Source organism: Podarcis erhardii (assembly GCF_964252035.2).
Source record: "Podarcis erhardii genome assembly, chromosome: 5".
NCBI classification, from domain to species: Eukaryota; Metazoa; Chordata; class Lepidosauria; order Squamata; family Lacertidae; genus Podarcis; species Podarcis erhardii.
The window spans coordinates 14493712-14513207 of record NC_138509.1 but is presented as its reverse complement, the minus strand read 5'-3'; the positions used below and the strand labels follow the sequence as shown (position 1 = coordinate 14513207).

Sequence of the window (19496 nt, the reverse complement as noted above, 5' to 3'; positions counted from 1 at the left end):
CAAACATCATCCACTGGGTTCTTGGAAAAGCTTCTCTCATCAGCATCTAAGAACAACTGAGACATGACTCCCATTGACAGCTGCTGAAAGGGGAAAGCTGCTCAAAAGGCTCCACGGCACTGCAAATTGAGGCTGAAATGGGTGAAACTGACTCCACCACTACCCATGTGAACGAACCCACGTTCCTGTTGCGGCACCACAGCTCTTGATTTTGTTTTGGATGGGGGAAAGCCAGGTTTGCAGTATGAGGGTTCTCCTGCATTCAGTGTTGCATCAGGATGCTGAGATAGTGGCTGTGCACATGCACTGCTGAGCTGTGCATGTTGCTGAAAAGTCAGGTCTGCCTATGATAGCACTGTTACAATATAGAAGCAATGCAGCTGCAAACTGCTAGCTTGAAAGCAAACATGATGGGAATGTTGGGACTGTCCGTGGGAAACAGAGGGACAGTCAATTCACAGTGCGAAGCACCGGAATTAGCTCAGAGTGTAATATGAGCTCTTCCATTTATTCCTGTCCAGGAACTGCAGGAAGTGTTTGTCACTAGACTGCTGGAGTTTGATGAGAGCAGTCATGTTTTTTGTAACGCTGCAAAGACAGAAATAAAGGCATGTAAATACGTTTCTGTCTATCTCTTTCCCCTGCCGGGGGGGGGGCAGGAAAGAGGGGGGGGGTGTTCTTCTCACGCTGAGAAGGATCGCCTATTGCGACCTAGCCTGGATCTTGCTGGGGAATGCAGCCAGGGAGGTCAACAGGAGATCAAGCCGGGTGCCTGGGAGAATTGCCAGTTTCTCCTGATATGGGCTTGATTTCCGATATCCACATGCCCTAGTGACACCCCGATCCAGATTGGATTATTATTGCAATGTGCTCTACATGGGGCTACTTGTGAAGAGTCTTTTGACATTCCCACTGGTCCAGAATGTGGTAGCAAGTGTCTTAGTCAGCACTGTCCACTCTCAAGGGATATAAATTTAATTAATATAGGCCTAGGACCCTTGTACCTACGGGACTGCCTCTCCTAGTATGCTCCATGGAGGACCTTAAGGTCCATGAATAGCAACACCCTAGTAGTCCTGGGCCCTAAGGAAGTTAGATTAGCTTCAACTAGAGCCAGGGCCTTTTCAACACTGGCTCCGGCCTGGTGGAACGCTCTGCCTCATGAGACCAGGGCCCTGCAGGATCTGATTTCTTTCCACAGGGCCTGTAAGACAGAGTTGTTCCACCTGGCCTTTGGCTTGAAGCCAATTGGATTCCCTCCCCCTCTTTCTTTTTCCTTTTTCCTTTCTCCTCCTGTGATGAGGATGCATTTTAATATTTTAATGTTTCAATATTTTAATGTTGTATTTTAATCTTGTTTTTAAGTTGTATTCATTCAACTTGTTTTTATTATTGCTTGTTAGCCGCCCTGAGCCTGGCCTTGGCTGGGGAGGGTGGGGTATAAATAAAAATTATTATTATTATTATTATTATTATTATTATGGTAAAAAAATTGCCCATGGGACCACCATATTACACTCATCCTGCAACGGCTGCATTGATTACCAATCTGTTTCCAACACAGTTAAAAGTGTTGGTGATAACCTCTGAAGCCCTAAATGGCCTGGGTCCAGGGTGTTTCACCCTGTTTCAGCTTGCCCATTCCCTAAGAGCTGGTAGCAAAGCCCTTCTCTGTGCCCCACCAATGATGGAGGTGCAGTTGGCTGGGATGATAAGAAGGACTTCCTTGATGGCTGCACCCAGACTGTAGAAAACCTTGCCCTGCTAGGTTTATCTGGCCCACTCCCTTGCCATTTCTGGCGAAAATGTGCTGAGCCTGCCTTGATATTGCTGTTTTATCCTGGAACGTAGTACTTTGACTGCTGCAAGTCACTCTGAGTAATGCAAATAAATAAATAATCCAGTGGTAAGGTGAGTCATTTCCTCATACCTACCAAACAAATTCATCCAGAGGCCACGATCTGAAAATTCTTTGTTTCTAATTTCCAATGTTGTGTGCATTTGGGCTTGAAACAAGGTTAGAACATTCTGTGTTTTGAGCTCCTCTGTGTGATACCCTGCCATGTTAGGTACAGCCAGACCCAGTTTATTTACTGATCTTTGCAATGCACTTCCTTTCAATCTGAGTAATTTACCAGTCCTAGAGAAGCTGTTAATTGACACTGGGCTTTGTTCAGATCTTTTTTGTTTCTTTGCTTTTTTGGATAATGCTTTCAAGGTATTTTTCATGGTACAGAAGATACATTTTGAGAAAACAATTGTTACAACAGTAAACAACTATTAACTTGTTCTGATAAAATGCTTTGTCTAGATCTTGATCAGGCATAGGAGGAAGGAGACGTTTCATTCTACTTACAGCAATACACGGTGGCAGCCATGACAAACTCTTTAGTCTGCCCTTTAATATCTAAATTTAGCTTAGTGGATAAGGAGTCCAAGTCCGATTTATTAAGCTCATGTAAACTGAAGGAATTCTGAATCTCCATAGGAATGGCTTGTTAAACCATGGAAATGTATATGAATTCTGTAGGTGATTCTGAACCATTTGTGGAATAGATACATTGATTATTACAGATATGTTGATACTAACTCTAAAGCCAGACGCACTTCTCTCACTAACTCTAAAGCCAGACGCAACATTCTCTAATTCAGGAGTGGCCAATGTGGTGCTGTAAGACTATAGCTGTTCTGAAAGCATCCCAAACAAATAAAAAACTGCCAGTGTCTGCTTTTAGTTAAAATAATATAAAAGGTCCGTATTGTTAAAGCTATGGTTTTCCCAGTAGTGATGTATGGAAGTGAGAGCTGGACCATAAAGAAGGCTGATCACCGAAGAATTGATGCTTTTGAATTCTGGTGCTGGAGGAGACTCTTGAGAGTCCCATGGACTGCAAGAAGATCAAACCTATCCATTCTTAAGGAAATCAGCCCTGAGTGATCACTGGAAGGACAGATTGTGAAGCTGAGGCTCCAATACTTCATGAGAAGAAAAGACTAACTGAAAAAGACCCTGAAGTTGGGAAAGATTGAGGGCACAAGGAGAAGGGGACAGCAGAGGACGAGATGGTTGGACAGTCTTCTCGAAGCTACCAACATGAGTTTGACCAAACTGCGGGAGGCAGTGGAAGACAGAAGTGCCTGGTGTGCTCTGGTCCATGGGGTCACGAAGAGTCGGACACAACTAAACAACAACAAAATATATAATGCCCTTACTGGTCCATGGCATTACAGCTGTATCTTTTAAAAGAATGCTGTTCAATTTCCAACATTCATATTAGGATTCCAGCCATGCCCTCAGCAACACCCATGAGCAGTCAGATCATATCTCTGGGACAATAATGGAACCTTGAGTTTATGAGATAAGGGAAACGGATTCCAGAATTAGATCAATCCTTTTGGAAATTAGAATAAGATGCACACTTACTTATCTTTCCACACACATGCTATTTAAGGCTCTCCAGGTGTCATTTAAGTTGATCCCTGGCTACACCTATTTAGCAACCTGCCTAAGTAACATCAGGGCTGCCCAAGAAATTTTGCTGCCTGAGGCAAAGGACAAGAAGGCACCTTGTCCCCTTTGGTGGAGGCAGTTAAGAGAAATTAAGAAGAGAACCAAGAGATTAAAAGGGATCAAGAAAGAATGAAAACACAGAAACTCAAGAGAATATACTTGATAATATTGCACTTCTGGAATTAAAACAAAAACGCTATGTCTGAGAGGCATTCCAGAGCATCAGAATGAACAAATCAGGGTCTTAATCATAGAACATCAAACTCTTGGAGATGGAGGAGGAAGAGCTGAATAAAGAGATAGATAAAGTTTTCAGATTAAAGTCTCCATATGTCAAGGCTAAAAAACTACCAGGGGACTGTTTAGTGATATTTAATACAAGAAGCATCAGAGACTACATTCTCCAAGCCCATTTCCAAAAATCATTACAAATAGAGGAACAAAGAATTATCATCTTAAAGGAGATCCCCAGAAGGCTATTGAAAAAGGGACCAACTACAGATTCTTGATGGAAGCACTGAATAAGTGTTCCATTCCACTGGGAATACCGTTCCCCTATAAGGGTAAAGAAACACAAAGATGTGTCGAGTCTATGTCTCAATTGCCTAACGGTAGGGTCGCAAGCTTATTTCTAACTTTCTCTTGTAGTATGTAATTTAAAAGTATGAAGCCCCCTGTTAAGATTACTCCCCCTGATCAAAAGGCTTTGAGGTCTTGGAAGTTTGAACTTGTTGCTAAGATTATAGTCACTTCTCTGTCAGAGATGAGCTATGGGCAACAGCCTGAGATGAGCCAAGAAAACAGAAAGCTGTCAGACCAGAGGGCAAACTGGGGGGCATTTTGACTCAGCGCTACTTTACAGATGCTGTTCTCTTACAGCATCATATAAACGTGGAGCTTAAGAGCAACAGGAAGACTATACATACACAAGTCCTCAGTAGTAGCACCAGGAACCAAGCCAGCCATGGATTCGTAGAGCTCCTCATCACAGCCAGGGTTCAGAGAGCATTTCATCAGCAGGTCACTGGAAAGGTGAGCCATGGACTCATAAACAGAGTCATCTTCCTCGCCCTGCATCAGCTGCTCCTTTATGTGGCTTTTCAGCAAGTCTGCTGTCTCCTAGAAGGTGAAGAAAGAAAATCAACAGACCCACCGAGCCAGTGGTGGTGGTGAATGCCATTGAATCAATCTAAGAACATGCCCATGTAACCAATCCGAAACATGACCCCTCCTACCACACCTGAGTCTTTATATGCAGTGGAGCGTTCATGGCAGGGCAGAACTTTAGGGTGGAAGTCAGCAGAATGAGCAGAAAGACCACCATAGAAGGGAGCAGTCTAATCTTACTGCATTTTGTTCACTAGCTGACGCCAACAACATTTCGCTACACAATCATCAGCTAGCCAATTTTGAAACACATATAAGCAAATTTACCCCTTTCCTTTGCAGTCACGCACCTCTAAACTTCATGAAACGGCAAGGTGGGTGGGTTGGTGTTAAATCATTATTTTACCGCATTTCACTTTCTGCACCTTCCACCCTCTAGGGCTGCCCCGATTCCGTAAAAACTGCAACCCCTCGATGGCTGTCTTTCCCACATTAAGGTACCTCACTGCCCATTATATGTGGAAAAGGAAAATGTCACAAGTGATGCTAAATCAGGAACTATCATGTCTATGCGGAGAATAACATTCAGAGAAGAGGGTGGGTCTCCTGCAAAGGCCTAAGCCATACATTAAATCTTTAAAGCATTCCTGTCTCAGAAATTCCAGAAAAGCAGAGCAAAAAGGTGCTGTTACCTTTCACCTCTGCCACTGATCCACAGAGACACCAACCTGCCTGTCTCCCACTGACAAATCCACACTGCTTCTGCTTGTGCTTTCTCTATCTACTTGAAGATTTGTTCAACATTGTTCACAGGTGTCATTTTTACTCCTACAAACACTGAAGTGTGCCAATATCTCCAGGCCCTAATTTCACAAGTATCATCTTCTCTAGATCAGGCATAGGCAAACTTGGCCCTCCAGATGTTTTGGGACTACAGCTGCCATCATCCCTAGCTTACAAGACCAGTGGTCGGGGATGATGGGAGTTGTAGCCCCAAAACATCTGGAGGGCCAAGTTTGCCTATGCCTGCTCTAGATTCTAAAGCAGTGTTTCGCAAACTTGGGTCTCCAGCTGCTTTTGGACTACAACTCCCATCATCCCTGACCACTGGTCTTGCTAGCTAGAGATGATGGGAGTTGTAGCCCCCCAAAACAGCTCGAGACCCATGTTTGGGAAACACTGTTCTAGAGTAATTTGTAGAAGGGGGTGTTGGGAGTTTTCTCCTTCAGGTTATTATTTTGTTGTCAGAAAGGAATCCTACATGTGAACTAGAGAACTTTAAGTAAAATGCATCTTCAACTTCTGGAGAATTGGGGAAGGGAACCCACATTCAATAAAACTGCAGCAATCGAATTCTTGCCCCTGCAGTGCAGTTTCTACGTGAAACACCACCCTAAGCAGTGTGAAGATTCAGGAGTCCCCGTACTAAGGTACCCCCCTCTCCACCATCCTGACAACAGGGAATAGAAGGGCAACAGCCCCTCTTACCACATATTCATCAATGAACTGCCGGAGATCTTTGAAGCCCTCATTCTCTGCAATGTTGTTGGGATAGTGACCATATTTGTTGGCAACACTGTAAGCCTGTAGGGCTCCTGGGCACGAAAGCAAGAGGGCAGTGAGGTTCTTTAGACCATATTTAGCAGAAAAGTGCAGCAGAGTTGGCAGCTCTTCATCCCTCTGGCCTGAAAAGAAAGAAGAAAACAGGCATGCAAGGTGAGTTACTTTTTTTAGTTTTACTCACGGGTGATAAATTCAGCAGTTCTCAGTCGTTATACTGTCTCGGAGCTAGTGTCGTGCCAAACCTCCAATTTCTCAGAAGGTTCCTTCCCAGGTGAAAGAAGCTTTTATTTTTTCTACCCTAATTGCAAGGTGCATTAGAACCTTGGACCTTTTGGACCAGCAGCCCAAATCATGATATACAGTCACCCCATGGGCCAACTTTCACAGATGAGTGGGGCACCCACCTGTTTATCATCTAACATCAAGGTGACATCAGGTGATGGACAGGAGGGTGGTCCTGTTCTCCTCAGCTGACCTGTAGGGGTGGAGGTGGGGATCTGCCTCCTCATTGGCTGCTCCCAGACTTTGGAACTCCTTTCCTAGAGAAATAAGATTGGTTCCCTCCTTGTTGCCCATCCACCCTGGTGAAAGCTTTCTTGTTCCAGCAGGCCTTTGGGAACTGACTGTTTTTAAGGAAAGAGATGGTGCTATGATTTTTATTGAAATGGGGTGTAAACAGTCGTACCTTGGTTCTCGAACACCTTGTGACTCGAACGTTTTGGCTCCCGAACGCCACAAACCCAGAAGTGAGTGTTCCAGTTTGCGGACGTTTTTTGGAAGCTGAACTTCCGACACGGCTTCTGTGGCTTCCAGCGGAGTGCAAGAAGCTCCTGCAGCCAATGAGAAGCCGTGCCTTGGTTTTAGAATGTTTTCAGAAGTTGAACGGACTTCCAGAACAGATTACGTTCAAGAACCAAGATACAACTCTATACTATTAGTGTTTAATTGTTTTTTCATGATTGCTTTCTTTTCTCTGTTTTTAGCTGTTTTTATTTTAGTTGCAAGCTGATCTAAGTTCATGCCAGGGGTAAAGGCAGGATTTAAATAAATATAATACAACAACATCATCATCAACAACAACATCCAGAACATTCCCTGCAGAGAAGGCACTGATTAGCAGGATTTAAAACACACACAGCAGCTGATGAGCCAGGGGGCTAAATTCTGATGTTTAACCCTTTCAGAGCACACTTGTCTCTAGAAGCAGATGTGTTACTCTCAAATGTTTGTGTTGAGCTGAGAACAAAAGTTTGTGTTGAGCTGAGACTAGGGCCCTGCGGGACTTGACATCTTTCCGCAGGGCCTGCAAGACAGAGCTGTTCCACCAGGCCTTTGGCCAGGGCACAGCCTGACCCCCTCCTTTGGCAATCCTCACACAACTCTAGCCCAATGGTTGCCATTAATCTGATTTGAATTAAATTTATAATGAAATGATTTTAGAATGTTGTATCATTTTACTGTTGTTAGCTGCTCTGAGCCCGGCTTCGGTTGGGGAGGGCAGAATATACCGTATTTTTCGCTGTATAAGACGCACCAGACCACAAGACGCACCTAGTTTTTGGAGGAGGAAAACAAGAAAAAAAATAATTCTGAATCTCAGAAGCCAGAACAGCAAGAGGGATTGCTGCGCAGTGAAAGCAGCAATTCCTCTTACTGTTCTGGCTTCTGGGTTAGCTGCGCAGCCTGCATTCGCACCATAAGACGCACACACATTTCCCCTTACTTTTTAGGAGGAAAAAAATGAGCAAAAAATACGGCAAATAAAATTTTCTTATTATTATTATTAAGACAGCTTGACCAAACCCTCTATCCTATACTACCTTGTACTGTGTGGGATGGTCAAACACGACAAACTGGCATTTCCTCTCTTTTTTTATTCCTACTTTTGTACTGTGCCTTTTCACAGAACACAATAACTTTCAAACCACCACCACACTTACATGCAACGTCTTCTTCCTCTAGCTGGTTGATCCCTAACAGGTGCAAACCACTCGCAGGAAGGTTCTTCTTCATTGACTCTGTCAGGATTTTGTCTAGCGCTTCTGTGTTGTAAGGGATTATTTTAAATGCCTGAATGCAAGGAAGGAACCCGTTCATATCAGATTATTTCAGCCAGACAGTATGTTTTAATATATCAAGAGTTCATCCATCACCTGTAAATCTCAAGAACAGAAGTCATCCCCTTCTGGGGAACTGTTTACCCACATTCAAAGGCACACCTGATATTTAAGCAAAGGTGCCACAATACTGATTGCACCATTGTCCATCTGGAGCAGCCTTTGCCAAACTGATGCTTTCCAGATGTATCAGGCTACAGCTCTTAACACAACTGTGCTGGATGAAGTTGATCAGAATTGTACTCTGATTTTAAAGTATATCTTCCAAAATATTGTAAAATTAAGGATTGCTAGAAAGATGTTGGAAAAAGAAAATTATGTGGTTTTGGTAGAAATGATACAAAGGATTAAGTAAAAATGAATTGGTGAATTGATGAAAGTGAGAACGTAAAATAACAATATATTAAAACAAATTATTAAGATAAAAATAAGGTTGGAAGGATTTGCTGAAATAACAATTTGAACTAGAATACAAAAATGGGAGGTGTGAGGAGTTCAAGGAAATAAGTAAAGGAAGAAAGTTATGTAAAGGTTTAATCTGTTCTTTTTCCTTTTTTAAATGATTGTATTTTTTATTTGTATTTTTTCTGTCTTTTGTATTTTTCTTTTTTCTTTTTTGTAATTCTTAAAATTCTGAATAAATATTATAAAAAAAACAAAAAACAGAATTGTACTCTGATATGTCTGGGAGGCCCCTGCACTGGCAAAAGCTGCTCTAGAGTCTCCCCATAGGAATCAACCCTGCGCTTAGCATGTGAGGCCTTTCTCTGTGTCCCCATTCCTTGAGAGGTTTGGAGAGTGACTATACGAGAACAGACCTTTTCTGTGGTAGTTCCCCATCTGTGGAATGCTCTCCCCAAAGAGGCTCACCTGGCCCCATGTCTTTAGACCCTGGGCAAAAACATTCCTCTCCACCCAGGCCAATGAACAGTATATGGCCTTTTAAAAGTGGGGGGGGTGGTGGTTATGACTTTTTCATGTGGTTTTATTGTCTTTTATTATTATGCTACGTAAATGTTGTTTCTAATGTTGTTCACTGACCTGGGATTGTTGGCAATATATAAACTGAATCAATAATAATAATAATAATAATAATAATAATAATAATAATAATAATATGCACACACTCACGAACTTACATTTAATGAGATTATAAAGGTAAAGGGACCCCTGACCGTTAGGTCCAGTAGAGGACAACTCTGGGGTTGCGGCGCTCATCTCACTTTACTGGCCGAGGGTGCCGGCGTACAGCTTCCAGGTCATGTGGCCAGCATGACTAAGCCACTTCTGGAGAACCAGAGCAGCACACGGAAACGCCATTTACCTTCCTACTGGAGTGGTACCTATTTATCTACTTGCACTGTGTGCTTTCGAACTGCTAGGTTGGCAGGAGCAGGGACCGAGCAATGGGAGCTCACCCCGATGCGGGGATTCAAACCGCCGACCTTCTGAGGTTACTCTTTTTATATCCCAAGGTGTCTTATCCAATTTCACACTGGAACTGAGAGGTAACAGGTTTGTGGGTGCTCCATCCTTTCTTTGAATTTAGAAACTTGAGCTACTAACTTTGCTTAATATGTAGAATAACATCCATTCAGCAGCAGCTGATGTCAGAGTCACTCAGCCTTTTCACAGTGTTCAGGTAGCCCCATCACCAACCCCATAGACCAGGGGTCAGCAAAGTTTTTGTGGCTTGCGACAGTTCACAGTCCCACAGACGCTGTGGTGGGCCAGAGTGCATGTGCAGGCATGCACAAATGCTACTTCTGGCACTCCTTCCAATCAGTGGCGTAGCGTGGGGGGTGCAGGGGGGGGCTGGCCGCACCGGGCGCAACATCTGGGGGTTAGGGTTAGGGGTAGGGATAGGGGGCGCAAATCCACGGGTTAGGGGCGCAAATTACTTGCCTTGCCCCGGGTGCTGACAACCCACGCTACGCCACTGCTTCCGATGCGGAGGAGGTGTGCGCAGCTTCCCATTGGCTGCAGAAGCTTCCTGCAGCCAATGGGAAGCTGACCAGTGTCATGGATGGTGGTCCCTGCTCTGCTCCACACCAGTTTAGCGCCGCGCACGGGAGCCGACCGAGTGGGCAGCGGGGGTCCCCGAGCGGCGGCGGGGGTCATGGGCCGGTTAAACATCCCCCATGGGCCTCTTGGAGCCCTTGGCCTTAAGTTGCCGGCCCCTGCCATAGACACCTGCTGAGGAACTAGACCTCATAATTGATTTTGTTGGTTTCTGGACTCCAACTTTCCCACTGTTACAGAGACTATCTAAGCACCTAGCCTCTTTTTTGCTTCACTGCAACAATGAGCAAGCCCTTCCTTTCATCACTGCTATTGCAAGCACCTTCCTCCACTGTTGCTCCCAAACAGAAAAAGTGAATGCTTAACTTGTGGAGCCATGGAGCAATTTTTTTCTGGCTACTGCTGCATCTAAAATATGTTTCCACATCACACAGTAGTAAACATGCTCCTTGTCCCTTCTTGAAATAGGAAATAAAATAGGAACCTAAATTTCCATTTAAATTCATAAATACCTCCATGGCTGAATTTTACATGGAAAGGTATATTGCAGTTGTTTGACAGATCTTTTTCAAGCTAATCATTTCTATTGCCACCCTGGATGTGAGTGAGTGACAGATTCTACCTTATTAGGCATACAGGGGCAGAGACGTGCATGCATTGGTACCCGCGTGAATTTGCCGTACAGCACTATGACCATCAGGCATAGCTTGTGTCTCTCAGGACTATAAGAATTATGCTGATATGCAGTTAGCTATTTTTCAAGGTTCCTCGCTGATTCAAGTTATCTCCTTTGCCTCATCTTTTAACATTTACCTGACACATAAATTCCACTGGATTTGCTGCAGTAGACAGCAAGTTGCTAATTTCTTCCATGTCAGTGTAATAGCAAATGCTCGCTTCAGCTATCATCAAATCCCCAGAAAACAATCGCAGGCATACAGCTCCAGGCGATAGGTCTGTGGGATAAGGCAAAGATTAATCAGTAACAGACAAGGTACAAAAGAAAACCCACTATGCTAGAAGAATCGATAAAGAACAATGCTCTGTGTGGCCTTCCTTTGAACACAGTTGGTACAGTTCAGCTTTCGAGGAATACTACAGAGGCTTACCTGTTGACAGGTAGTGTTTAGTTTCTTGGTGGATCTCTAAAAGCAACATCGGCTACTAATTCATTCCCTAACAGCCAATGTTACTAAGTACTAAGTACTACCTGTCAACAGGTGGGCCTCTGTTTTCCTCGAAAGCTGAACTGTACCAACCATGCCACCCAAAACCAATGGTGGAGCTGCTATTGCTATGCCTCTTTCACATGTATCTGAATGTGTGGAAGAACTTAACATGCCAAGAGAAACCTACAGGCTTCAGCAGTGGAAGCGATGACGTAAACCTAAAGTTATCGAAGAGAACAAAACTGGAAGGTCAAGAATCACCCAGCAGCACAATCAGTGCTTTCAACTTGCTTTAGCCATGATCATGTGATGAAACCAGAGAATGCAGGAAGTATTTACTCAGAACTCCTGGCCTAAACAAAGCCCAAGAAGCAGTCCTGAGTCCTTGCTATTTATTTATTTATTGGCGCTGGCCGGAGGGGGAAGCACAAGAAGGATTCAGCACTGCCACAGTCCTCTCTGGTGAGCAGTTTCAACGAAACCTGTTGCAGTTTATAGTCACCAACTCCCTTAAAAGAATCATGCATGAAAACTAAACAGGGTCCATGCCAGAGCCCCAAGCACAAGTAACTGCACTACTCAGCCCTTAGGAAAGTGAGAAAAAATTCCTACATATAGGAAGCAACTTGTTCCCGTTAAGGATTTTCATACTCTCCAGGCTGTCATTTGAATAAAAATTAACTTAGCTTCCACAACATAACCCTTCCTATTTTGAATGACAAATTTAAGTTCCGTTATGATTCTAAAATTACCACACAGCAAAAATTAAGTGCAGCTCTGGCCATTTGGCAGAATGTGGGGGAAAGAGGAAGCGCAAGACAGCTTCTGCTTCCTGTGGAGGCAGCCCTCTACACATCTGGAGCTCAGACGTCAACCAACCCATGATGATGAGACTTGCAAGCCCCCACTTCGGACGCAATGCAGCACGCTAACAGGAAGGATGGTCTAATCAGGCTGTTTTAGCTCTACTACGCTCTAGCAACTATCTATTTGCGGCTTCGTGTATACAGTTTTAGCTTCCAGTGCTCACTTTTTCGGAGCCTTCATAAGAGGACATAGTTTGTTTCACTTTCTGCTTACTTAGCTGGTGCTAAATTTGCCTCTGAGATAAGGTGAAATTCTGTTTAATGTTTTCTGCTGCAGAGAAGCGTTTTAGCAAAGCAATGCCAATTTTGGCACCTACCAGGTGCGGAAACCGAAACGGTGTACTCATTCTCTATCCTGGCCAGAACTCGCAGTGACTGGCAGCTCTCGGAGGAAAATTCCACTTCCATTTTTACGTGGCTATCCAGCTTACATTTTAGGACGATGTAAACTATTGTCTTCGCCTAGAAGTAGAGCAAAACATTTTAGAAACACAGTAATATCTGCTGGCTCTTGAATGCTGTACAGTCATTATTTATTTGTTTAGCAATACCCTTTCTCCACAAAATGTGCCCAAAGTGACTTGGAATAGTTTAAAGCGTTAAAATGTAGACATTATATATACATATACATATACACACGGACACACCCACACATATATATTCAACAACTTCTAGTTTTTTTGGCTGTAAAATCAATCCTTCTGCAGAGAAAGTAGCCCGGGATCTTGAGCAGAATCTTTAGTATTTTCTGTTTCATGCTGCACAGAGAGAAAGATGGGAGATAATGGCGGATTTCACAGAACTGCAATTGAGAAGAACTGTGTGGAGATTCTCCAATAGGTCTACAAGGTGGGATTGTAAATCTCGGCCCTTCATCTCCCTCCCTTCATTCCCTACCAACGGTGCCTGATGGGAGTTGTGGCCCAAAATACTGTGGGAGGGGAGGCAGTTGGTTGGCAAAGGCTGGTTTAAACCAGAGTTAAGCTTAACTGTGTTTCAAGGAAAATGAGGTGGGATGGTGCACAGGGCAAAAAAATCACAGCCACTTTGATCCTCTCCTCCTCCTCCCCTGCATGCTGGGAGCTAAGCCATGGTTCGGCTTAATGCTATGTCCAAAGCAGGGTTCATGGTTTGTCTGTATCTGAACAAACCACAAGTTGTTGCCAATATCAGTTCTTGGCTTTCCACTTAAGGGGGAAACAAGCCATAAGCTCAGGTCTGGAAGTAAAGCGAAAACAAGTCATGGTTGGCTTAGCTCCCAGCGTTGCAGCAGTAGCACGACTGAGGAAGAAGCAAAGCAGCCACACGCTCACCTTTAAACCATGGCAGGGCTCAGCTATGGTCTAAAATGATGTGTGAACACTTCTGCAGAGGGTCATTCTCTGTGGCTGCCCCACAGTTGTGGAACTCTCTTCCCGTATCCTAAAGGGTCATGAAAATCTAAGGCTAAAAACAAGGCTTGAACCAGAAATCAGCCAGGCTGAGCTCAAAAGCCATGGAGCTCAAAAGGACCCCTCACTAGCCTGAGGTCTGCCCCCTTATTACCTTCCTTGCAGGGCCCCTGGTTAGCCATTCTAGTGGGCAACAGTGCCACCTGCAGTGCCCGTGTACCATTTTGGATTGGCCAAAATGAAATTCAAGTTGAAAAGCAGCACTGAAAACCACTGACAGTAATCTAGTCTCGAGGTTACCGCTGCACGGATTACAGTGGTCAGGCATGGCTGCAGTTGGCAAACAAGACAAAGATGGAAAAAGGCATTCCTGGCCACAAAGGACACTTAGGTCTCCAGTGACAGAGATCTATCCAAGAGTACCCCCAAGCTACACACCTGCTCTTTCAGAGAGTGTGCAACCCCATCTGGAACAAGTAGCTTGCCAATTTCCCAAACATGGAAGCCACCACCCAAGGAACTTCCATCTCCCTTATTTATATATGCCACTACTGCGCCCCGTGTTTTGGTAGCCCAAAAATGGAAAACGAGCGAGGTCTCAACCAAAGAAGAGTGGTAACTTAAGTTGACAGAATATGTGTAGCTTGCAGACTTAACATGTAGAATAAGAGAACAAGAAGAACATATGTTTAGAGAAGACTGGAAAACGTTTATTGAATATATGGGAAATAATTGTGTACAGCTGAAAACGCTGGCAGCATTAAGATAAAGAAGTTATGTTGGATGCAATAATGGAATACTGAATAGTATAGTTTCTGTAAAAAATGCAGGGATTTATGATATGTAAAATGAACCATGGAAAGAGAAGAATGGAAGTCACTGATATTTTAAGGATGTAAAAATGAGCACTTTAAATTGTAAAAGAGAAAATTTAATAAAAATTATATACCAAAAAAAGAACCTCCATCTCCCCAGGGTCCAAACACAATTTATTGGCCCTCATCCTGTCCACCTCTGCATCCAGACCCGGATTCAAAGCTTTCACAGCCTTTCCTGATTCGGATGTTATGGAAGAGTAGAGCTGAGTGTCATCAGCATACTGATGGCACCTTGCTCCAAAACTCCTAATGATCGTTCCCAATGGCTTCATACAGGTATTAAATACCTTTAGGGAGAGAATGGTACCCTGCGGGATCCCACACCACAAATGCCAGGGGGTGCAAGGAAGACCCACTCAGTTCTACCCTCTGGAAATGACCCTGAACAGAACCACTATAATGCAGCCCCTAAGTATGTCCAGGAGGATACCATAGCCGATAGTATCAAAAGCCACTGGGAGAGCAAGCAGAGGTAACAGGACTGCACTCCCTTTCTCCCTCTTATGATAAAGCTCAGCAAGGCTGATTCAGTTTCAAAACCAGATCTGAACCCAAATTGTAGTGGATCTAGATAATCAGACATATCCAGGAATAACCACTGTTGCCCTGCAACCACCCTCTCCACCACCTTTGCCAAGAAACAGGTGTTGGTGTTTTTAATGTTCAGAGAAGTTTTTAATGTTTGATGTTTTGTCGTGTTTTCCATATTCTGTTGGGAGCCGCCCAGAGTGGCTGGGGAAACCCAGCCAGATGGGTGGGGTATAAATAATAAATTATAACTATTATTATTATTATGGTGACCGGTTTATATTTGTTACACTTTGCTGGGTCTAGAGTAGGATTTTTACGAAGTGAATGTACCACTGCCTCTTTAAAGGCAGTGGTTTTATTTAGCTTTCATTGTCGTTTTGCTTTGTTTGGTTTTTTTAAACTGTAACTGTAACACACCATGAGATTTTAACTATAAAGTTTAAAGCAATATGCAGTAAAAAAAAAAAAAAAATGCTTCACTGCAGGAAGACAAGGAAGCTGCCCCAGAAATCAAGGGTACCAAAGTGTAAATGTAGGTATGCAGCTAAATTCTGCAGCAGTCAAAAGTCCAAAGCTATTCGAGGTTCAGAGCAAAAGCTGCCTGGGTAGCTGTGGCAATACTGAAGATCAAGTCCCGAACATGAGTGTGCTACTTCAGTTGTTCCACAAGCAGGTAAAAGCAGGAACACCCTCAAAGCCAACAGAACTATTTGCAGGTGGGTTATAGCAGAACTGCGACGCCAAACACCCGCCAAATTCCTCATGTCCTCCCCATAACACAGAGAGAAATGCAATGCAATGTCCTCAGGTTGTATTACAGGCAGGCAAACACATGCAAACAATGCTGCAAATAATAATATTGGAGGTGGGAAAGGAAAATGCCCAAGAGGACGGTGTTGCTTCACATATTTCTCTAACGACACACTAGGGCAACCCTCATAGGATTGCTTATTTAGCCTAGTTATTTAGCAAGGCTCGGTTCTAGAGAATCGTAGCGTTCACAGCACAGTATCACACACACATTTCGCCCTTTCACAGCAACTTTGAAAGAATGGAGACATACCGTACCCCACAGCGAATGCGATCAGGCTGCACTGTAATTAGGCTTCCTAGTCTGGTCACCAAGTTCCCATGCTCTCGGCTCATTGCAATATTGCACGAGTGGTGTGCGTCTCTGTCGTCTTCCGCTTCTGCATCAGTCACTGAATCACAGCCAGAATCTAAGTGCAGGACAAAGGTTAGTGTTACTTCTCAATGCAGTCCAGCCAGAAGTTCGCTAATTAACTAAGAAAGTCCTTTAAAAAGAAGTCGAGTGGTTTAATGAAAGCTAGCGCTAGCAAAGGATGCACATTCTGCACACAGATGGGATTATCTTACATTGGCCTCAAGCATAAATTAGTTGGAATTAACTAATTAGTGGGCTCTTTAGCCCACTGGACTCATTTTAAGCTGCAGGTGCTAAGGCAGAATTAAGTATGGATGGATGAGTTTGTGACCGACTGGCTTCATTCACGTTCAGTTGGAAAAATGACACTTTGGGTTTTCAAAATGCCTGACATGGATGTGACGGAATCAATCTCTGATGCTTCCACTGTGCCTGCCATGTCACTCCCTCCAACTCAGGAGTGGTCAAGACACTGTGCCTGAATTTGTCTCTCCAGAGGGCGGAACACCACCCATTCCACCCACCTGTCAAGAGGCAGAAACACCTCCCCTGTCATCTAGGTCCCGGAGATGCCAGCAGGGGCATGAAAATGTGGTTCAGGCCTCCAGGCAGAGTTCCTCCCAAGTTCCTTAAGTGTCTGCCCAAGTACAGTCCAGGAAAAACAGTTTCCCCAACTTGATTCTGTATTGTTTGCACTAAGGATTAAGCATTTCACACGAGGGCTGAGCTACACATTCTCCACAGAAGACTTTTGATTTGAGAGGTGAATAGTGGGGATGGAGAACAGCAACCCCTGGCAAATTTTGAGCTGATGGTAAGTGAAACTTTGGGGTGGCTGAAACACTTAGCCTTATGAGGAACGGCTAAGGGAGCTGGGCATGTTTAGCCTGGAGAAGAGGAGGTTAAGGGGTGATATGATAGCCATGTTCAAATATATAAAAGGATGTCACATAGAGGAGGGAGAAAGGTTTTTTCTGCTGCTCCAGAGAAGCGGACACGGAGCAATGGATCCAAACTACAAGAAAGAAGATTCCACCTAAACATTAGGAAGAACTTCCTGACAGTAAGAGCTGTTTGACAGTGGAATTTGCTGCCAAGGAGTGTGGTGGAGTCTCCTTCTTTGGAAGTCTTTAAGCAGAGGCTTGACAACCATATGTCAGGAGTGCTCTGATGGTTTTCCTGCTTGGCAGGGGGTTGGACTCGATGGCCCTTGTGGTCTCTTCCAACTCTATGATTCTATGATTCTATGACTTCCCCGCCACTGCCAGGTCCTCCTGCCTGGCAGCAGCTGCCACCCCCTCCAAAAAAAGCCCCCTGCAGAGACGTTAAATAGCACCACTCTGACAGGGACTTCTGGAGGAAATGGTGGGCGTTAATATTTTTAAAGACATCTTCGTGAAATGATGCAGTAACATCACATAGTATTGCTTCAGGGAGTTTTGGCAGTGGGGGTAATAGCTAATAAAAACTCCAGTGGCAACAGCGAGTTTTAGCTACTGCATATCCACATCTACCATTCCACATCCTGAAAAATCACCTCTCCCCACCCCCTCAAATTTTGTAGCCCACGAATGAGACAGTGAAATGGAAGATTGCATTCTGACACTGCACGAACCCTATAGAACAGTGTTTGAGATTTGCTCCTTAAGGCGATAAAATCTGTGAAGTGCATGATCATCAAGTGTCACTGCTTGTGCAGGTACATTTGGACCAAATACGGAGTATTCACAAACACATAGTGTTTTTCCTTAGTTTCTCCCCCCCCCCCTTAAAGAAGATGTCTCTTTAAATATCAAGAGTACCAGTTCGAAAGAACAACTTTCCATTCATCCCAGGTCTTTGTGAGAGTGAAGTTGTTGGAGATTGTGCTTATCTCATCGAAATCGCGAGAGATCTTGCGGAATGCAAGAGGTCTCATCTGAAATCAGCGCTGATGCCTGCGCCACGTGGGCAATGCAGGTGTCATCGTCAGAGCGATGCTTTCCATTTCGCCTCAAGCGCTGAAACAGGACGCCTTGCCCCCAACAGGGGTGTCCAAACTTTTTTCAAAGAGGGTCAGATTTGATGAAGTGGACATGTTTGAGGGCTGACCAAAGTTGTTGAGGTTTTTTTAGGATCGCTGAGCTTTTTGCTTTTTTTTTTTTAGGATTTTGCCCCAGGACATATACAGTGGTACCTCGGGTTACGTACTTAATTCGTTCCGGAGGTCCGTTCTTAACCTGAAACAGTTCTTAACCTGAAGCACCACTTTAGCTAATGGGGCCTCCCGCTGCTGCCGTGCCACTGGAGCACAATTTCTGTTCTCATCCTGAAGCAAAGTTCTTAACCTGAGTTACTATTTCTGGGTTAGTGGAGTCTGTAACCTGAAGCATCTGTAACCCGAGGTACCACTGTACTGCCACGGGGACTAGATTAAATCAACCGGTGGGCCAAATTAGGCCGCTGAAACGGACTTTGGATATGTCTGCCCTAGGATGTCCAGATTGGCATTCACTGTGTCTGTGAAAACAAAGCCCTCAGTGAGGGCATCTGTTTAGTTCCTGTATCAAAGGTCCTTCGGAAACATATATTTAGATTCCTCTTTTTCATGTGCCTTCTACCGTGAAGATGTAACTATGAAAATGTGCACATGAACAGCACCAGTGACCTCAGTAGAACTTTACTGCTCCATCTGGGCTGTTTGAAAATGTGCTCTCCTGAGTGCGTTGCAAACTTCCACAGGCATATAACCTCCAACTGCAATAAGCAGGTACTAACTAGCAAGTTGTGAAACTTTGCACTAAACTACTGAACAACTGGACCAGATTACTGTGACTTTCAGACATTTTCAAATTCATGCAGTTCTTTTAATGAACCAAGCAATGTGATAAGAATCACCCACATGGTTGAACACTATGTAGTTTTCACCTCTGAAGTATCATTTTGGTTAAGTTTTTGCCTTTTTAAATCTCTGCCACAAAAGCCACAAATTCTTATAACGGGATATTTTTAGCACCGCTCTGCTTGTGGTTAAGATTCATTTTTAACTTCGTTGTGATGGTGGTTTGTATGATACCTTTAGCTCTTAGGCTTACAGACGCAGCCTAAACATGTTTGCTTGGAAATGGGTACTGCAATTTTCATTTTCTACTCAGGAAGCTTGGGGTTTGTAAACTCTTAAGATGCATGCGCTCAGA

The 19496-nt window shown here is 44.0% G+C and overlaps 1 protein-coding gene across 4 annotated transcripts in view; it reads right to left on the bottom strand.

Moving 5' to 3' along the window:
• The window catches only part of PIK3AP1 (phosphoinositide-3-kinase adaptor protein 1), a 54313-nt gene that overhangs the window by 21466 nt on the left and 13351 nt on the right, over positions 1 to 19496 (bottom strand). For all 4 annotated transcript variants that reach the window (XM_081864262.1, XM_081864263.1, XM_081864264.1 and 1 more), the window contains exons 3-8: positions 16224 to 16375; positions 12673 to 12817; positions 11134 to 11276; positions 8122 to 8251; positions 6107 to 6303; positions 4438 to 4630 (exon numbers count right to left, since the gene is read on the bottom strand). In XM_081864262.1, the coding sequence (XP_081720388.1) occupies positions 4438 to 4630; positions 6107 to 6303; positions 8122 to 8251; positions 11134 to 11276; positions 12673 to 12817; positions 16224 to 16375 (960 nt within the window). The remainder of the gene's footprint in view (positions 1 to 4437; positions 4631 to 6106; positions 6304 to 8121; positions 8252 to 11133; positions 11277 to 12672; positions 12818 to 16223; positions 16376 to 19496) is intronic.